We start from the raw sequence: 20,674 nt of genomic DNA on the forward strand, positions 1-20,674 counted from the left end.
TGCGGGAGCCTCAGGACGTTGGCGCATCTGGACAGCCAGGAACCTGACGGGCTGGTGGCTTTCAACTTTTTATGCTCATCCCGTCCTAAAAGAATTCTGAGAAATTGTATATGCTTTCATATTTTCGAGTTGACATCTCACATTTTTATCCAAAGTTTAAATAATCGCAAAGGATCTAATTTTTGGAGTATTGTGTAAAAAAAGAAAAGTGTCATTTTTGGAAATGCAACTGTGAAACCACTGTTTTAAACGTATCAGAGAGAATCCAGAGCCACTGCTGTTTAATATCTGCCATCATCCATTTTAAAAACATGCGAACCGGCTCATCTTTAACAGTCAGAAATTTTACGTCTTTCCTTTTCTCTCCTTGAACGCATATTTCCAGTCCACTTCCCTCGCAGGATTTTATCCTAATGTAATATATTTTTTATGCCTGAGAGTCTTTTATTGATCACTGTTTTACACTCCTCTCCCACAACAAGATGTACGTAAATTGAAATAGAAATTTCTAAAAAATTTGTCAGGATCATAAAACTCTACTTTTTAAAACATTTTTTCCCCCAGATCGAGTTAGTATTAGTATTAGTATTAGTCCATTTGTTAAAAACAAATTTGGAATAAACAGTAAACATAAAAATAAAAAAAAATTATTGGAAATGCACCTCTTAATGAAATGGATGGTGCTTTATTTCTTTTTCAGTTGCCTCCTGTTTCTATGAATTAATATTTTCTCATTATTGAATGAGGCAAGATTCAGCATTAATTTAACTCCTGTTTTTTTTTTTGGTTTGTTTGTTTGTTTGTTTCTGTACATGTAAGTACTTAGAAAGCTTAATCACGTAGGTAAAGAACCAGGGATGGATGGAGTTTTGAGCGTCACTCAGTGTTTGGAACTCTTCCCAAGTTGTGTGCTGAAAATCGCATGGGGTGTGTCATCACACGCTGTTTTTAAGGGTCTCTGTGCTGGTAATTCCATTAGATTCTTCTTCCGTTTCGTTGAGAGTAAAGAATTGGAAATCACCCAATTCACAGAAGGCCTTGTGCCCTGCCATTAGCTTTTGCCCCCGTTCTAGGTTCCCTCCTAGACCCCTTTGCTTGGAGCCGTGAGATGGGCAGCCCCCATGGTGGGCACCGTGGTGGGATGGGGGAGTGAGGAATCGTCTTGCTTGTAGTGTATCAGGGTGGCGGTGAGGAGACAGGTGGGAAGGAGAGCCCACTGAGCTGGGCCTCCCCGCCCCCTGCTGTATCCCTAGCACATTGATTTTAGGGAAGAATATATTTGAAAGTTGATGATTAAGGTATTGATTCTCTTAAAACTACCTGTGCTCACATATCCCCAGGTGATTTGTACTCTACTTGAAAGACCCTGGTCCCAAGGATACTTGGGCTGAGTCCAAGCCCGGAGAGCCTCGGGAAACCCACTTGTCCATGATTTACCTGTGTGGCTCCTTTGTCCGCCAGCAGGCCCTGGGCCTCGCTCCTGCGGGGTCCTGGAACCAAGAGAGGTTTCGGGACTCCTTGACACCCCTACCTTCTTGTGTTTTTCCTCTCATTCACCTGTCCAGCTTTCTGCCTCGTTGCATTTTGTGTATCTAGAAAGGTATGTGAGCTGGCCTGGAGCTAGCTGGGTGCACATGATGAGGCTGCGGCTTGCTGCCCTCATTTCTGGCCCTAGGGGGCAGCTTTCTCTGTGTTAGCTTCCCGACTTCTTCTCTCCATGGCCTCAGGAACTAGAGCCTCCCCTGGTCCCAGCTCACCTCACCTGGTCTGTCCTGCACTCTTGGGGAGGGAGCTAAGCCAGTTTGTCTGCCAAGTGCTTCCGGAAAATGCCAGACAGGTTCTGTTACTCAGTGCCTGTGGGTTCTTGCATCACTAGTGATGGGGTTGGGGAGAAGAAGAGGCTGGGCTGCCGTGTGCTGGCATGCTCGTCTGCTGCCCCAGGCAGCCGTGAGAGTGGATGGGGGACTCTGGGAGTCCCACAGTAGGACTGGACGCGGTGGGGCAAGCGGGGGTGGAAGGGGGTGGTCATCTGCCCTGCCGTGCTAGGGGGAGCCCTGGGACTGAGGGGGAAGCCCCAGCTCTCTTGGCATCCAGAGAGGACTTGGTGTGGGGGCAGCAGGGTGGCTCGGAAGGCTGGCCAGCCATGAGCTGAGTAGCCCCCCCCCACCCTGGACCGCCTGGCCCCTAGAACATTCACGCTCATCAGTGAACTGGGTATGGAGTTGTCCCAAGCAATCCAGGACTTCTGTGAGGGTGGAGGATGGGAACGAGACCTGGGTGCCCCCAGTGGATGGTACATGTTAAAAAGCACTGTCTCTTCTCGGGCTTTTCCCAGAGGGGTGGCGATCTCACACACACACACACACACACACACACACACACACACACACACGTGCACGCGCGCGCGCAGGATCACCGCTGACCTGAGCCACTCTTACTTACCTCATCTGAGAAATGGGGATGATAATCATTCTGTCTTCTGGGCGCACGAGGGTGAGCTGAGCTGGCCACGGGCTGCACCCCTGGCTAGCTTCTGCTTGTGTGTCAGGCTCGGAGGCCAGCTCTGCTGAGACGCAGGGGAGGCTCGAATGAAGTGCATTAAGCACCTGTCACTTAGACTGTGGTGGTGACAAAGGACAGGGGTTGCTGGGGAGCCCAGCAGAGTGAGGAAGTGTGCCTGGCAGGGAGTTAATTGTGGGGCCTGGGGCTGTCTGAGCTGAGCATCCCCAGGAAGCCTTGCTAGCGCCCCCCTGCACCACACTGGGGTACTCGGTGACTGTGCGTGGCTGGGGGCGGGGGGTGGGGACAACATTGGGGCCACAGCATAGGCAGGGCATAGCCTTCCTATAGGGTCATTTTGCTGGAAGGCTTTGGGGGAGTAATGTCATAGCCATACAGTGGATAATTTTGTTATATTTATGTCACGAGTTAGAATACAGAGAAAACATCAAACTTCGGAGGGATTTGGGCCTGTGGCTGCTGCTTTCTGCCATAGCCCAGCCTTCCAGGGCAGGTGTGCTGCCCCCCCCCGGGCAGAACAAGTTCTCCAATGAAAAAGGAGACCGTATGATTTTGGTTGCCCTCGTGTGTGTGGTTGGAGAAACCAAGGCCCCAGGCCCCAGCAGCTCAGGGGACTGGCTTTCCTGAGATGTGGGGCACCCCCTCACCTGGCTCCTTCCCCACCTCCCAGGAACCCCCAACTTCAAGGGCTCTTTTTGATTTCTTACGTAATTCAGATGGAAAAGCGCCCGAAGGCAGCCCCCACGGTGGATCGGTGCGAAGCCGCTATTCAGGGACCTGGATTTTTGACCAAGCGTTGAGATACACATCTGGTACGTGAGGGCCGAGGGACAGGAGGACCTGATCGGGGCCAGTGTGAGGGTGGGGCATGGCCGGACAGGGCCGTGTGGGGCCACGCTCGTCCGCCCTGTTGCTGTCAGAGGGCAGTACATCTGAGCCTGCCAGGGGCTTGGAGGACTTGGCCATTGGAGGGATGCCGGCTTGTGGAAATTGACAAGTCTGGAACACCAGGACCATTCTGGCAGTGCCTGCTGTGGGCAGCAACTTTGAAACAAGCCAAGGCTATATAAAGGAGTCCTGTGGCCAAGTGTTTTGGAAGGGCTGGGCTTAAACAGGGTTCCTGTAGGACATCTTCCCAAGTTCCCTCTGTGCCACACCTTCCCAAGACGATCGTGCCTCCCACCAGCTTAGCTTGATTATGGGTCTTTCTTTCCTGGACTGCGTTCTGGAAGTTGGGTTCTGAAGAACTCTGGAACCATGCGGATAATGAAAGCGGCTGTGCTGTGCTGAGTGCCGGCTTTGTACTATGTACTGTGCTCAGTAGCTGAGGTATTACTGCTCACAAGCGCCCCCTTGAGGTGGGTACCATTTTCCTGTGCTTAGAGAGGAAGCCTGAGGCACGATTGTTTCCGGGGCTCTTGGCTGCTAAGGTAGTGAGCCAGGATTTGAAGCAGGTGTGCTGACACCACCACAGTGTGGGGCTTCCTCTCTGGTGTGCTCTACCCTGGCCGTGGCCCCTAGCTGCCAGCCACCTGAGCATCCAGCCCCTCTGCAGACAGAGCACCTGAAGCCTGGGTCTTAGGGTGAGTGAGAGACAGGCAGGACCTTGGGAGGGGATCCTAAGACTCTGTGCATGGGGCAGGGGGCCCCCATTCTGCCCTGGGGAGCCAGGAGAGGGTACAATACTGATGGCTGCACCCCCGTTACTCTGTGTGGGTTGAGATCTGGGAGCAAAGCTTCAAGGATCCTCAGCTCGCTCTGTGGGTTGAGGGGAAAATCCCATAAAGCTGGGAGGAACCTGGCCTGCTTATCCACAGGATGAAGTAGGTGGGCAAGTTGGGGGACCCACTGCAGCATGCACTTACTACACAGTTTGAGAGTCCTGAGGTCACTGATGATAGGGGAGAAACTGAGGCCCAGGTCTGTGGCAGAGAGGGGGTAGGACTGGGGCACAGAGACTTCATCTGGAAGAGGGACAAATCTGAACCAAGTTTTGCCTCATTACTGTCTGTGGCCTCAAGTCTTCTGGGGAGAGAGTCCACTTTCCCTGGATGCCTTCCCTTCCGTCTGCCCTTTACTTTGGCCTCAAGCTTATTCACCCCTGTGACCTTGGCCCCACGCTGTGGCCACATCAGGGTCCTGCGCTGCACCCACCAGGTTCAGTACTTGACTGTCGTAACCCCGTCACCCTGCCTGTCCTCTTGCCTAGTGGACTGTCTCCTTCCTGTCATGGAGGGCGCTGATCACGCACGGACTTGCTCATGATTGGGGCTTCGGTGCCAGGCACGTTGAAGGTGTTCCACAAATTCTCAGTTGGTTGAAGGAGAATTGGCAAAAACTGCTGACGAGTGGATAGAGGCACAGGAAGGGAGTCGGGGTCATTATGACTCGGTGACAGATGCGTAGAACGGCAGGACTCCGTGGATTTATTGAGCCCCCATTGCGTGCCAGTCAGTGGACTAAAGACAAAGAAATACCCAGTCTCATCTTTGCCCTCCCCGTATTTGTATTTTTTCCTCTGTGAGACAAGGGTAACACGTATAAAACCAGCGGGTAACAGGCGGCTACGTTCCACGCTGGTGTTGGGAATGACAGCGTCCCCTCTATGACCCACAGTGGTAAGGCGGTGAGGCCACCTCTGTGACAGCCGGCTCACAGGATGTGTCTTGTTAGTCCTGATCTTGGTCGTGAGACATAGGGGTCACTGTCCTGGGTTACAGGAGAGGCCGCTGTGGCTCTGACTGGAAAAAGGGGTGTGCCTGCTGTCCGCTGGGTTCCGTGGCAGAGCTGAGTGGACCTTCTGACTCCAGGCTCGGTGCTCCTCAGACTTAATCTGATGTACCTGGAATTTGCACTTGGTATACAGGCCTCTGCTCCCAGGAGAGGCCAAAGGCAGTAAGAGCTGGTGATGCGGGCACTCCCTGAACCCCTGGGCTTATGCATTATCCACTTTTCCCATCAGGAACAGAGGCCCAGCCAGTAAATGGTAGAGCTGAGATCCCCTCTCAGGTCTGTCTTATTCTAGAATCAGTGGTTCCTGAACCTGGTTGCTGGTCTGCTCAGAATCCACTGAAGCACCCTTTTGTAAAAGGCAGATTCCTAGGCCCCTAACCCCAGCCATTCTAGGGCACTGACCCTGGCATGGGGCCAGGGCCTCTGTGTGGTGCGAGCTTCCTGACCATTCTGTTAGGAAGGATGTGGCCCAGCCTCTGGTGGCAGCGGGCGTCTGTGAGGGATGACCCGGGCCTCCTCTCCTAGGGCCCCTGCCGGGCTGGGTCTGATGGGCTCTGCCTGGCTTCCTTCTATGGGCCTTCCGTGTGTGCTCTGTATGGGTAGGCTCTGCCTTGACCTGTCTGACCTGCCTTGACCTGCCATTTCAGTCCCAGCTCCTGGGAGAAGGGGCCAGCAGAGGACTGGAGTCAGGTAGTTACACCATGTCTGTCTCTGTATGTCTGAGAGAACAAGAAAGCTTCTCGGTAGATTGCGGTGGTGGGGGGGTACTCTCCCCTTAGGGCACATCTCCAATAGGTCTGGGCACGTCCTAAGAGGAGTATAGGGCCACTCTGTAAGGTAGGTGTTTATGGCCCCACTGGACAGATGAGCAGACTGAGGTTTAACGTGTCTAAGGGAATTACCTAGGGCATGATGCTGGTAAGTGGCAGAACAGGGACGGGGATCAGATCCCTCTGGTTCGAAGACTGTTCTCTTAATCTCTGTACCATCCCAGCAAGGAGGAGAGGTAAAAGTTACTCAGGTGTGTGTTGATTTCTTTCCTTGGATGCAATTTATTCCTTATTTTGAAAGAGCACTTTAAGGTTCATTTCCTTTTTCTTCCCAAGGAGTAAGTTTAAGAAAGAGTTGTCTTCTCCATCTCACAGATTTGGAAACTGAGGCCCGGAGATGGGAAGCGACTTCCCCGAGGTCACTTAGAGAGTTGGGGCAGAAATTTGGAACTAGACCCCGGGCTCCTGACTTCTGGCCCGGGGCTGTGTCTGCTGGCCCTTGCTGTGTCTTTGCTTGTCGGGGCTAATGCAGCCCATGGGACGTGGTGCCCCCTGGTCGCGGAGTTCGTGATCCTTGGGGGCATTCCTGGGACCTCATAGTTGCACATGTTGGGCACTTACTGACCTGTCCCTCCCTTTCCTGTTTTCCAGGATCCTATGAGTGTGGAATTTGTGGCAAGAAGTATAAGTATTACAACTGTTTCCAGACCCACGTCCGGGCACACCGAGGTGAGGGGCGTCCTGGGAGCAGAGACGGGGGCCACACCTCCCCATTCCCTGCCTGGCCTGTTGATGACTGCAGGGCCCCCTCTCCCGCTGTGTGCCGTAGGATGGAGACCCAGGTGGAGAGAAGAGGCCTCCTTATGTGGGAGAGCACACAGGGCCAGTGAGGGGTTGGGAGGACATGCCACCAGCCTTCTGCTCCGTGTGGGTCTTCTTTCTCCCAGGATGCATCAGGGTTGCCTGGAGGGGGCGGCCTCTGCAGGGAAGGTGCTCCCATGTCATCTCGTGTGCTCCTCTTGGCTTCCCTGGGTGTGGGGTCGGGGCATTGTCTCCATTCTGAACATGAGGAGGCTGAGGGGACAGGACAGATGGTGCCAGGGAGGACAGCCAGTGGGTCCGGGCCTGACGGCCGGGGGCACGGGGAAGGGCTGTGAACGGGCACAGAGTGTCGTGGGCACACTGTGCTGGGGTCACTGTCTCCCCCCTAGTCCCTCGTGCTCTTTGGCACCTGCCTCACGGGGAGTCCAGTCTGTTCACTTCCTTCTCATTTTCTCTCTCATGCAGACACTGAAGCCACCTCAGGGGAGGGAGCCTCCCAAGGCAGTGAGTATTTCCCCCTTGTTCTTTCCTCCTCAGGATTGTCCTAAGGGGCCGGTGGGTGACAACTTGGCTGTGCTTCAGGCTTTGGGGCCAGAGGGTCTTGACATTGGAGGATGGAACCTCAGAGCAGCCTTTCCCAAATGTGTCTGTGGCAGAGCATCCTTTCCCAAATGTGTTCTGGCATGCGTCCTGCGGAAGCTACCAGGTGTTTTGTCGGTAACGGGTTCTCTGGCCCGAGTTCTTGAGTTCCCGAGCCTTGAGTTCTGCCGAAATGAACATATTTCTTTGTAGTAGACTCCTCAGGGACCCTCACTGGCAAACTCAGCACTGGTGTTTGGGGAATGCTAGTTCGAGTCTTATCTCATGGGCACCCATGGGTGCTTCTCTCTGGGTGCTCCACCCCAGTCTGGGCCGCACAGGGCCTTGCCGTCTGAGGACCTAGTTCTGCTTGCCCCCCCAGATCGAAACCCGTGGGCCTCAGAAAAGCCAGATGAGCGTAGGCTGGGGTGGAACTTCTCCCCGCCCAACGAGCCTGAGCTCCACAACCCAGACTTTCCACTCGCAGGTGTATCCCCAACAGAGCTGTGTGCCACATGTCCACCAAAAGATGGGAAGTGGATATTTTCTTTTTAAGATTTTATTAAAGAGCGTGCAAGCATAAGCAGTGGGAAGGGGCAGAGAGAAGCAGAATCTGCTGAATAGGGAGCTGGGAGCCCGATGTGGGGCTCGATCCCAGGATCCCAGGATCCTGACCTGAGTCGAAGGCAGGTGCTCAACCAGCTGAGCCATGCAGGCGCCCAGGAGCTAGCTGTTCTTAGCAGCACTGTTCGTAACAGCCCCAGACTGGAAACCACCCAAGTGCCCAGCGCTAGGTGAACGGACAGATGACTTGTGGTGTGCTCACGTGAAGCAGCAAGAAGGAAGGATGTACGGCTACTCCCAGTGCCGTGGATTACACACAAACAGAACCGTTAGCCAAAGGAGCCCAGCACAAGAACCCCTCCTCTAAGATCTCGGGATAGGAAGTACAAAATTGGGAAAGTGATTCATGCTAGCCTTGGGAAGGGGCTTCTGGGCACTGGTGACACAGGTGTTTCTGGTTTATGAAAATCGAGGGAGCTGAACAGTTTTCTGCCTCAGGGTCAGCAGACTTTTTCATAGGGACCAGATAGTCAATATTTTAGACTTTGCAGGCCAGACATCTCTGTCCCCACCACTCAGCTCTGCCATGTACCCCTGAGCATAGCCAGAGATGAGACAGAAGCAAACTTTTCACCAAAACAGAGGGTGGGCAGGCCATAGTTTGTCAACCCCTTTTCCTCTTGCTGCAGAAGGTCTTTAAAAATAATAAACATGCTCCGCCCCCCCCCCCAAAAAAAATCCCAAACAAAGCCAATTGAGGACGTGTGTGGGCCAATGAAAAGCCTTAATTGTACTAGGTCCAAAAAGCATTTCTTCTGAGGCCCTTTCCCAGCCACTCTCTCCTTGGATTCCCCGTAGCATGTGAGAGGCAGGCGGGGCCGAGGCTAAGCTTCTGTGTTCTAGACATTCTGAGGCTCAGGCCCGACACCTGCCTGAGGACCCTGGCTAGGGGGCTGTGTAGGCCCGCCCCTCTTCCCTGAGCCCTGCCCCAGTCTGGCCCCTGGCTCCCTTCTCCTTCAGAAGCTTCCTTCTCACCCGGTTCCCGTGGTTTGCCTGTGGTCAGCCACACATTTAAAGATCTTCTCTATTTATCGTTTCTTCCTTAGCTATTCTGGGCCCCTGGCCTCTTGGGCAGCCCCTCAATGATCCATTGTGTTCCGTCTGGCTTCCTTGGTTCCCAGAGGATGTAGAGGACTCTCGCTGGGGGTATTTTTAGTCTTTCCATCACTTTCGCCTTCCTCCCTAGGGAATTTTCTCCCCATGGCCACTGTGCTTTATTTTGTTCTCAGTCATGCATCCCCACCCTGACCCAAGCCAGCAGCGCCTGGTCAGAAGGCCTGGCGTCCTCGCACACCGGCCTCATGACAGGAGCCTGACCATGGAGTCCTGGAGCCAAAAGCGTTGTGTCGAGAATACCAAATCCAGCCTACCCATTTCAAAGAGGAGGACACTGAGTCCCAGAGAGAACTCCTGCAACTTGTTAGTGGTTCAGGTGGGCCTAGAAACCAGGCCTCCCACCTTCTAGTCCAGAGTCTTTCATTTAGTTATTAGAAAAATTGTGCACTCTGAAAGGGAGGCCCATACCCACTCACCCATCTCTTAGCTGAGAAAATAAAAGGTTGACGCCACGTCCAGTTCTCTTGCTGCTATTACATTGATTCCCTTTCCAGAACAGTATTAGGTGCCATCTACCTAGTATCTGTTGTTTGTGTGGCATTGTCCTGGCTCATTCTTTATTCCAACTCTGGGAGATGAAGGGACCATCATACCCATTTTGCAGATGACGGAGGTGCAGCGGTTAGGGAGCATGTCCAGCATTAGTCACACTGGTTGGTGGCCAAGCCAGGTTGGAGTCTGGCAGCCTGACCCCAGAGCCTGTCTCCCCAGACTGCTGCTCAGTGCCGTTCCTAGAGACACTGAGCTCTCTTGGAGGCTCAGAAGTTGTGGTTTCATTGACAGAAAATCATTTTGCTTTTCTTCCTTTGGGGATAACTCTCTTGTCCTAATCTACTCCTGCCTTAGGTGGGCCCGGGAACGTGGTCCCCATGCACATTGAGAAGGAGGTGTGGGGTGGGATTCCGAGAACCCCTAACACCTCCCGCTGAGAAGGAGGAGCAGGGTGACTGCACTTCTTGGTGGCAGAAAGCTGGGGGTTCTCATTTTCTCAGAGGTGGTGGGGGGAGCTCTGTGAGCAGAGGTGAGACAAGTGCTCCCAGCAGCTGTGGAGGGTGACCAGCACTGGCCAGTGGGGGAGAGGCATTTCAGGGGCAGGGTCCTGTCCGGAGCCAGACCCTGGACAGCCTTGACTTTTTCAGCTATATTCCCTGGTATCCACCGCTCAGAGAGAATTCAGGTCTAGATGGGACATGATGGGGCATGAGGTGGTGGTTATTGTCTAGGCCGGATTGAAGCTGGAGCCGGGCTTGAATCCTAGAATGGCCAGCCTGGAAGAGGCCATGGAAGTCAGCTCATTACCACCCTCCCATCCCCTCAGACAAGGGGGAAAAGAAGGAAAGCTGAATCTTGAGGTGGGGTCAGCACTTGGCTGACAGTCTGGGTGAGGCAGAGCAGGACCAGCCCTCTCTTCCTCCAACCCTGCCTTCTCCCCCCACCACTGCCCGGCTGGTTCACGGGTAGGCATGGGGTCCCCAGGCCGGTCCCGGTCCCCAGGCCTTCAGGACTGTGTCTATTGACACTGCGCGCCTCTCTTGAACCAGTTAGTCTCTGTAGCCCTGGCACCTGACAGGACTTTGAGAGCCTGCAGGGACAGTGTGGAAGAGGTGGGGGGCAGAGGCAAGGAGAAGGCTGACGTCATTTGTGCCCCTAAGTTCGGCTAAGCAGGGACTAGAAACCTTCCTGTAGAATTGCCTGGCGTTGCAACCTCGGGATGGAGGTAGTCCCATCAATTCCACGTTTGAGTCCTGGGGAGTAGAAGGAGGGTGGGAAAGCTGGTGCTCAGTCAGGAGCAGAAGGTGGCCTGTGCGGACCGAGAAAGGACACGTGCCCTGACTTAGGGCATGGGGCGAAGTGAATATTTGAATTTTGGTCATTCCTCACCCCACTCTGCAGCCTTGAGCAGGCCGCTCCGATCGCCTGGGCAGGGCCTCGTCAGGAAGATGGGGTTGAATGGGGCATCTCTAGATCTGCCCAAGGAATACGCACGGGGGGTCCATGCTGGTGAGGGCTGAGAGCAATGCCACGAGGGAGTCCGGCCTCGGAATTTGGATAGACCTGGGATCATCCAGACTCTGGCCCAGTGTTCGTTACCTCTTGCTGTATACGTTTCCCCAGCACTGAATGATGTAAACAAACGCTGGTTTCCTCGGGTTACCTGGTCAGACCTCAGGTGTGGTTTTTCTGGGTCCTTCGGCTGTGGGTCTCCTGAGGCAGGGGAGGTGTTGGTCGGGGCTGAGGCCCCTCTCAGGGCTCAGCCGGGGAAGGAGATGCTGCCGCACTCCCACGGCTGTCAGCAGGCGGGGTCTTTCCCAAGCTGTGGGGCTGAGGACCTCACTTTTCCCACTGGCTGCTCACAGAGAATGCCACTTGGCTGACGCTCTGGGCAGCTCGTAAGAGCAAGACGGAAGTCACGGTCTTTTGTAAGCGAATCTCAGAAACGACATCCCATCGCTTTGTCACATTCCCTTCGTTAGAAGCAAGTCACTAGGCCCAGCTGAGGCTCAGAGTGAAGGGATCACATCAGGTGTGAACGCCCAGAGGCCAGGGTCCTTGGGAAGCTGCCTACCACAGGCCCTCCTGGCTGTGGGGCTTGGGTTGGGTCCCTTCTGACCCTGCGTCTACACGCGTGTTCAGGGGGTTACTGCTCAGTCACAAGGACTAATGGAGGAAAGGCAGAGGAAGTGCCTGGCCTGGCCCTTTGTGTGTGCAGTGCCCAGGAAGTAGTGACTGCAGTGACAGTTGCTCTCATGTAACCTCAAGAAGGGAGGTGGGGCCCGGCCCTTAGGCACGTAGTTCACACAGAGTACGTTTGGGGGCTGGTTTGAAGGTGTTTTCCAAGCTCTCCTATCCTTGTGTAGAGAACCCCTAACACTCCCAGGACTGACTATCCAGGGGGCACCAGTTGGGGCTGGTGTGGGCTGGTCCCATGTTGGTTCCTAAGGCAGATGAGCTAGGCCCCCCCAAAATCCCCATCCCACGTGACCGAAGCCCTGGTAACTGCTTGTGTCTTTCCATCCCCCACAGACAATTTCAGGTACACGTGTGACATCTGTGGGAAGAAGTACAAGTACTACAGCTGTTTCCAGGAGCACCGGGACCTGCACGCCGTGGATGGTGAGTCGGGGCCCCTGGCTCCGAGGGAGGAGAGTCACGTGAGGAGGAGCGCCCATCCCGTCCCCCACTCCCCACCCCCACCCCCCAGCGCCAGGGCTGCTTACCTGGCTCCTCCCAGCCCCCAGGTGTCCCCTCTCTCCTCCCACCCAGAGGAAGGTCAGGCAGCAGCCAGGACCACGAGGGAAGTGACTGACCCTTGGGGATTCTGGGAGAGAGAAGGTCCTCATCATATTCCATATATTCTGATTAGGGTAGCCCAAGTGAAGTTGCCGTTTTTGTAGGTCAGAATCCGTTGAATTTCAGCAATTTCATATCGATGCATTTTACAATTTCATACTGAGTAGTCCTATGCTCTGATAAAATTAAACCAGTTTTTTAAAATGAATGATGGTATTTTAGTATCTTAGGTTATAGAGTTAGAAATTAGAACAATAAATTTAGGTAATTTATTTTTAGAATCTCAATCCCAGAAATAGGGTCTCGGACCTGGAAAGAGTGGACGGGGCTCCTTCTCCAGCCCTGCACCCCGGCCTGTCACGGGCTGTGACAACCGGGCCCGGCCGCCCATTGCCACTGGCTTGTCCTTCTCATCCCCTCTTTGTTTCCTAACTGGTCTCTTCCTCGTTTTCTCCTGTCCTGGGCCCTTGGGCGGCTGCCGGCAGTCCAGAAACTGGCTGGGCAGAGAGCCTGCCTGCCTCCGGGCTGGTCCCCGGCCCATGGAGAGGGTGAGGAATGGAGGCAGAGGTTGCATCCTGGTTGAGCTGTGCCTTCCTGTGGCCCCTGGTTTTCATGCTGGCCATGGCACCTCTCCTGGGTCCCAGAGAGGCTGGGAGCATTGGGCAGAGGCCGCTGTGGACAGGGACTAACAGGGCTCCTGTTTGCTTCTTTCCTTCTGCGGCTGCTGCCTACCGCCTGGGCGCAGTGTTTAGTGTGGAAGGGGCCCCCGAGAATCGGGCAGGTAAGTCCTTGGTGACTGCCCACCTCCCTGTCCCTGGCTGGGCTCCGGCCACCTGGTTACCAGGGTGCTAAGGGCTATGTGTTCTCCCACAGACCCCTTCGAACAAGGCGTTGTCGCTACTGACGAGGTGAAGGAGGAACCCCCGGAACCATTCCAGAAAATCGGGCCAAGTATGCGGGCCTCTCTCTGGGGATGGGCTGGGTGGGAGACAGCTGGGGGCTGGCTGAGGGGGGGCGGGATGAATCGTGCCACTGGAAGGGGGTGACCCACTCATCCTGCAACAGTGCTACTGGCCAGTGACCACTGGCTTCTTTTACCTTACTTTGCCCACCTGTCAAATGGGCCAGTCTTAGAACTTCAGCTTTTGAGGAGCAGCAGAACAGCACAGGGTCAAGGTCGGGGCAGCGAATGTAGCACACGCTTGGTGCCCTGGTGGTCTGTTAGCCGTCCTGAGCCTCTGCTCCTCACGTGTCAATGAGGACTACGTTTCCCCAAAGGTTTGTTGGGGGATTAAATGAGATCGTGAATGTAAATCACCTATTAGCACAGTGCCTGGTACATAAGAGGTGCTCGGAAAATAACTCCTGTTGTCATCATCCTCCAGTGAAGGGCTTCATCGGCAAATGTAGCTGTCCAAGGGAGCCACCTGGACATTCTGTCCTTGTCCCATGACACCCCTGAGGGCAGGAGCCACACCTGCCACCCGCCTGTTCTCGGCGCGCTGTGTGGAGTGTTGGGAGGACACAGCAGTGGATGGAGCAGTCGTGGCCCTGCCCTCAGGTCCTCAGCCCAGGAAGGGGGCAGCCGGGCAGTGTGCAGACAGAGCATAACCTGATGCGCAGGAAGCCTAGGGAGCCTTGGGAGCCAGGAGCGGGGGGGTGGGCCCCTCTCCTGCATTGGGGATCAGGGTGCAGAATGAGCCCTTTTGCATCATAGGGTGAAGGTAGGTGAGCAGCTTTTGTTCTGGGGAGTTGAAAGGCCAGTCAGTTTCCGAGTTGGGGTCTTCGAGAGCCTTGAACGCCAGAGGAAGGCATCTAGAGTTCCTTCTGAGGGAAATGAGCTTGAGGGTTACCCCAAGTGGGGAAGGGACTTGGTCAGACTTACATTTGGTAAATCTTGGTCAGATTTACAAGTCTGTTTTGGCTGTTTCTAGAAGAATGGGTTAGGTGGAGTCAGCCAGTGAGAGGTATCTGGTCCAGGCCTTCAGGAACCCGCATTCCCCTTCCTCTCAGTTACCAAACAGCAAGAAGAGACCTTTGTGGACTCTGCCTCATTACAGTAAAGCTTCCAGGCAGCTTGCAGAAAGGCGCACACACAGTGAATGAATGCACGAGGGGATTTCGGGGCGGGAGAGCCAGCGAAGCTGGAGGTGCTCCTCACGGGGCAGAGCGTGGCCCCCCCCTTCGGAAGGTGTTGACTGGGTTCCCCGGTCCTTTTTCCCTCCTTCATGGTAGAGGGGGATTCATTGCTCTCTTCGAACTTTTCAGCACTTGGGGGACTGGGGCTGGGACAGTATCCATGAAGGGTTCGTGCGGCGCTTGTCATGTGTTGACTGTGCGCATGGCATGTTCTCTGTCTCTGGAAGAAAATAACGAACCTCTTAACACTAAAACTGCTAAAAATTAAAACTGGCAAACCCCACCTGTGTATTGAGACTTGTTCTGTGATGGGCGATCATAAACAGCTACAGGATGAGGACAGCGAGATCGGGGACCTGCCATCTCAGCACTTCCCCCAGCTGTCTCCCTCACCTTCCCCGGGGAGCGTAGCCCTTCTAACCATCTGTAGCATCATAATTATGAAAACAGAATTGGAATCAGGAGGCCTGGGTTTGAATGCGGGCATCACCCACTGACGAGCTCCTTATTCCCCTTCTGAGTGTCCTTTGACTCCTCTAAGTTGGAGACGAGAGCATCTCTCTGTTCCGTAGGGCCCATGGAGAATTCATGCAGGAAGGGACGAGCCCAGCCTCCTGGCTTGTATTCTGGGTGTAATAGATGAGTCATGTTGTCAAGAAATGGCCAAGGGTGGGAGCTTCAGAGCATCCCATCCGTGAGCCCCAGCCCTATACTTCATACCTACATGACCTCCTACACGCTTTATAATCTTCCTAATCCACAGTTTCCTTAACTCGAGAATGGGCTGACGACAAGAAAACTCACCTCTCCGGATGGTCGTGGGGAATGAATGAGGTTACATTTGCAAGGCAGTGAGTGTAGTCCTCAACACATGCATGGAAGGCTTTAAAGAAGTAGTACCTTTTGCCCAGGAAGATAACGGAACTAGGTGCAGCTTGTTCTGTCAGTAACCAAGTTGGATCTGGGAGGAAGGGTCACACGCCATACGCAGTTGGGAATTGCACTGAGAAAATGGTACTGGTTTTGGCTCCCTACATGCCCCCAGCTTGACATTATGGGACCGAGATTGCTAGACTAGTGTGAACCTCTCCTGTTAGGGCTCAGGAGCTGCCTCATGAGATGAGAATGCTGTGTCTTGGGTTTCAAAAAGCCAAGGTCACAGAACCCCAGAAATGACAAGGTGTAGAGTAAGTGGAGCTGTGAGAGGCACAGAGCCCCATGAAGGGACTTGGGAAGAGGAAAACCCCAGAAGCAGTGCATGCTGGGAAGCACACCTCCCACCACCACTTGATCTGAACAACCTGGAGAATTAGGTACTTGGTGCTCCTGGAGCCATGACAGCAGAAGAATCCTTCTAGAAGGACACAGTTGGCCATAGGGGTCCTGCATGTCCACCTGCTCTCCAGCTGCAGATCTGAGAATTAAACTGGGCTGCCACGATAACTTAATGCCATGATAATGGGAGGCTCAAGAACAGTTCGCTCACATCTACTGAGAATGGTAAGTCTGCATCATCTGTAATTTACTCGATTTTTATATGTGACCGAGGAAGAGTAACTTGAAAAAAATTTTAAATTAAAAGAAAAAGATCCCAAAGTATGAAACTAAAAATTCCACCTAACAAGATAGAAATTAGGAGACTCGGAGGGAAAGCATACCTCTTGAAAATGACCTACTACAGAAATCTAGAAGAAAATTCTGTTTGACAACTACAACCGAGCGTAAGAAAATACGACTTCTGTCAGTCTGCTTGGACTATGGTAACAAACTCCCAGACTGGATGGCGTAAACAGCTTTATTTCCTCACAGTTCTGGAGGCTGGAAGTCCAAGATCAAAGTACCAGTGTGGTGGTCACGTTCGAACCTTCTTCCTGACTTGGAGTTGGCGCCCGTCCGTCTGTGCCCCTCACATGGTGGGAGACCGATGCAGGCCAGCTCCCTGGTGCCTCTTGTTACAAGGGCAGTAACCCAGTCCTGGGGGCCCCACGCTCGTGACCTCATCTCAGCCCAGTTACCCACCACAGGCTCCATGTCCAGATACCTTCACGTGGGGAAGTGGGACATCAACAATTGAGTTTAGGGGTTTTGGGGGGCCACGGTTCAGTGAGTAGTATGACCCCTGTGAGAGAGGAGCCTGAAGTTTTCCGGTGACAAAGCAGCAGGATAAAATGAAGAGGCAGAGAAAGGAGTGAGCTGGAGGACTGCAGAGAAACAGAAAATGAAATTAAAATCTACATGGTAAGTAGTAAAGACCAGAGTTGATCTGTTGGAATTAAATGAAATGGAATTAAATACGGGGAGGAGAAACCTGAACAGAGCAGGAGAACAAGGGGAAAACAAGCTAACTACGGAGCCTGGGGAGCCAGTTCCAGGTAATTGTACCGGTGGGACAGAAGTAATACTCCAAAGATACAATAGAAGAAAAATGTGCTGAAGGCAGACCCATGTATGCTGATGTAAGGGTTCACCATGTGTCGGGGGTGACAGGTGATTGGGCTATAATCTACCTCCGTATAAAAAGACCCATAACTCAACAGATGTTTGTGACTTCTTTAAACTATAAATATAAAGGAAAAAAGTATGCAGGCATTTAGGTATAAGAAAAGCCAGTTTTTAACAGATGAATCCAAGGGGGACTTGTCTCCGACTTCGTACAGCGCTAAATGCCAAAAGATACTGGAATACGTTTTGAAAGGAAATGTAGATTACATCCTAAGAATTTTATATCTAGACCGATTGTAATTTATGAGTAAAGGGAAAAATGAGGGCTTGAAAAGACTATTTTCCCCATGTACCCATCTGCAAAAAATTCATCAGGTACACCCCAGTTGTGAAGAATGAATTCGTCGCATAGGAGGACTTCTGGTCAGTGTTAAAATCAGATAAACTAGACCATAAGTTTATTTATTTTATATTTTTAGATATATATTCTTTTTTTAAAATAAGTTTTTAAATTTTTTATAAACATATATTTTTATCCCCAGGGGTACAGGTCTGTGAATTGCCAGGTTTACACACTTCATAGCACTCACCATAGCACATACCCTCCCCAATGTCCATAACCCCACCCCCTTCTCCCAACCCACCTCCCTCCATCAACCCTCTGTTTTGTGAGATTAAGAGTCACTTATGGTTTGTCTCCCTCCCAATCCCATTTTGTTTCATTTATTCTTCTCCTGCCCCCTTAACCCCCATGTTGCATCTCCACTTCTTCATACTAGGGAGATTAGATATATATTCTTAAAATTTTATTTATTTGAAAGAGAGAATGAGAGAGGGAGGGAGAGACGGCTTGAGAGTGGGTAGGATCAGAGGAAGAAGCAGACTCACCCTGAACAGGGAGCTGGATGTGGACTCCATCCCGGGACTCCAGGATCATGACCTGAGCCGAAGGTCGTTACTTAACCAACTGAGCCACCCATCCCTAGACATAAGTTTAAAATGTTACGATCTAGACACAAAATTGAATGCAGAAGACAAAGATCATTCTGCAGTATTAAAAACGATTTGTAAGAACACGAGAAGGAAGGAATAAGGGGAGGGATGCTGTAGAGAAGGTTAAACCAGTCCTTCCCATAGTGTGGGCCCCAGACCAGCAGCAGCAGCGCCATCTCCTGGAAGCTTATCAGAAATGTAAATTCTTAGACTCTACCCCTGACCCTGGGAATCAGAGTCTCTGGGTTGAAGCACAGCAGTCTGTGTTGTAACCACCTTTCTAGATAATTCTTTTTTTTTTTTTAAGATTTTATTTATTTATTTGACAGAGATCACAAATAGGCAGAGAGGCAGGCAGGCAGAGAGGAAGGGAAGCAGGCTCCCCGCTGAGCAGAGAGCCCGATGTGGGGCTCGATCCCAGGACCCTGGGATCATGACCTGAGCCGAAGGCAGTGGCCTTAACCCACTGAGCCACCCAGGCGCCCCTCTAGATAATTCTTAAACCTGCCAAAGTTGGAGAAGCACAGAGTTAAGCTACAATTCTCTATGATAATAGACTTGAAAATGTCATTTTCTGCTTGACTGTAATAGATGTATCTTACATGCTGTGTAAAACAAAGGAGAATATTGGAAAATAATGGAATATTGGCAAATAATGGAAAGACAGAGAAAAGATTTCATGCATCAAGCAGCTGCAAACGAAGGAAATAAACCCGGAAGGGTGGAATGTGAAAAAAGAAAGAAAGAAAGAAAGAAAACACAAAAGAAGTAAAACCAAGTCACTTACAGCTACAAAACCAAGTGGCCTCGTCTCTTTTATTAGGAGGCAAAGGTTCTCAAGTTAATTTAAAATAATGGTTTATTAGAGACCTAGCTCGTTAATTCTCCATCTCTTTCTCAGGGAGCTCCCTCTTGCTTCCTTAACTAAATTGAATCCCCTTTTGGGATTTTCATAGCCCTATAAATGTCTTCTTTAAGAACACCCATTGGGTTTGCAGTTTTAAGTTTGTGTGATTATTTGATTTTTTGGTCTCCTCCTCCAGACTGTAACCTCCTTGAAGGCCGGAACCATGATTCCTTTTTCTCAGCAGTTTGTGGTGGCCATCTACCAATGTATCTTTTTTTAATGAATTTTCCCAAGAAAATTTAGGGAAACGTTTTTAGGCGCATGCAAACAATGAGAAAGGAAGCTCTTACAAATGATCAGAAATTAGTAACTAATGTCAGGTGAGCTAATACAACAGTATAATTAAATATCTGAGCAGTGGTTCTTAAACTTTCCTGTGCATCACATTTTTCTACGGGGCCTGTTAAAACACAGATTCCTGGATCCCAGTCCTAGAACTTTTCTTTCAGTGTGTCTTGGATTAAGTCTTGAGAATTTGCATTTCTCACTGATTGTCGGACGATGCTAATGCTGGTCCAGGAACCTCATCTTTGAGAAGCACCGTGTTACAGAATCATATCATGTTCTGAAAGCTACAGTTAGCAGTGACGATTTTGATCTAATGAGCCTTATTTATATGCATCAGACAACATTGCATCTGAATACACAAAACAGATTTGGAAGCACGACAGAGTGGAAGGATTGAGCACAACTTTCAGTCTTCAATAGAGCAGGTGGGCAGATAGGATCGTACCGGGTTTGAGTAATACAATACAGTTGATCTCACAGTTTTGAAACCTATGAACAGCAAATAGTAGATCTTGCCCAGTGTTCATGAATCAGTTATAAAAGTTATTGTTGGAAAAGTTTTAAGTCCGTTTTTAGAGATCGAAACCATTCACAGAATTTTAAAAAACTGAGAAAAAATACTTGTAACCTGTAGAATGAAATCGTTGATGTCCTTCATCTGTGGGGTTCTTGGCAATTAAAAGTAAATATACTTATGGAAACATGGACTGTGAACACAAATTGGAAAGTCACAAAAGGAAAAATACTGGTTAATGAAACATGAAAAATGGTCAGTTTCCTTAGAACTCAAACAAATGGAAAATGAAAGCAGCAGCGCCGTATAGTTCCTTTCTGTAAGGCCCATCTTTCTGATTGGGATGAAAATTAGCCCAACCTTTTGATATGTAGTTGGTGCTGTGGTTATCAAAAGCCTTAAAAATGCCTACCCTTAATTTATTCCGGGGAAATAATGAGCAGCAATTATGCACAATAATCCTTATTTTGCAGTGATATGAAAAATAATGAGCAAATTGGGCAGACATTTCTCAGGGATGCGGATCACAGCTTTTTTTTTTTTTTTTTTTTTTTGGTAAGGGAGAAATTTTGAAACAATCCAAACATCCCCCGGTGTAGGAGGCTGGCTCAGCAGATTTCAGAGTCCAGTGGGATGCATACAGCCAATAAATGCAGTAGGGATCGATGTTTATTGATTGAGCAAAATGTCCACAAAGTGTTGTCGATTGCATACACCAGGTTACAAAGAGGATATGGATCAGGGCTGGCTAATTCAGTGCCCACCGGAGCCAGACAGATGATGTCAGGGAGAGAAGTGTGCTCCAGATGAGATGGGAGTAGAGGGATGGAGCCTGGGGCGGAAGGCAAGGTTGCACACTCCACTCCCAAGGGGTAGCTGCTGCTCTTTGTTTGGGGGTGACAGATGACTGAAATTTCTCTTACTCTTTAAATCTTG

At 51.3% G+C, this 20,674-nt stretch overlaps 1 protein-coding gene across 14 annotated transcripts in view; it reads left to right on the forward strand.

The window, feature by feature from the left end:
* ZNF618 (zinc finger protein 618) overlaps window positions 1-20,674 on the forward strand; it is a 170,199-nt gene that overhangs the window by 122,451 nt on the left and 27,074 nt on the right. For 9 of the 14 annotated variants that reach the window (XM_032865669.1, XM_032865672.1, XM_032865670.1 and 6 more), the window contains exons 4-9: window positions 3,237-3,332; window positions 6,675-6,752; window positions 7,311-7,349; window positions 12,189-12,278; window positions 13,201-13,236; window positions 13,329-13,406. In XM_032865669.1, the coding sequence (XP_032721560.1) occupies window positions 3,237-3,332; window positions 6,675-6,752; window positions 7,311-7,349; window positions 12,189-12,278; window positions 13,201-13,236; window positions 13,329-13,406 (417 nt within the window). The remainder of the gene's footprint in view (window positions 1-3,236; window positions 3,333-6,674; window positions 6,753-7,310; window positions 7,350-12,188; window positions 12,279-13,200; window positions 13,237-13,328; window positions 13,407-20,674) is intronic. The other 5 variants (XM_032865674.1, XM_032865677.1, XM_032865678.1 and 2 more) reach the window with 2 other exon arrangements.

Source organism: Lontra canadensis, unplaced genomic scaffold, assembly GCF_010015895.1.
Source record: "Lontra canadensis isolate GAN:19392208 unplaced genomic scaffold, GSC_riverotter_1.0 scaffold30, whole genome shotgun sequence".
NCBI classification, from domain to species: domain Eukaryota; kingdom Metazoa; phylum Chordata; class Mammalia; order Carnivora; family Mustelidae; genus Lontra; species Lontra canadensis.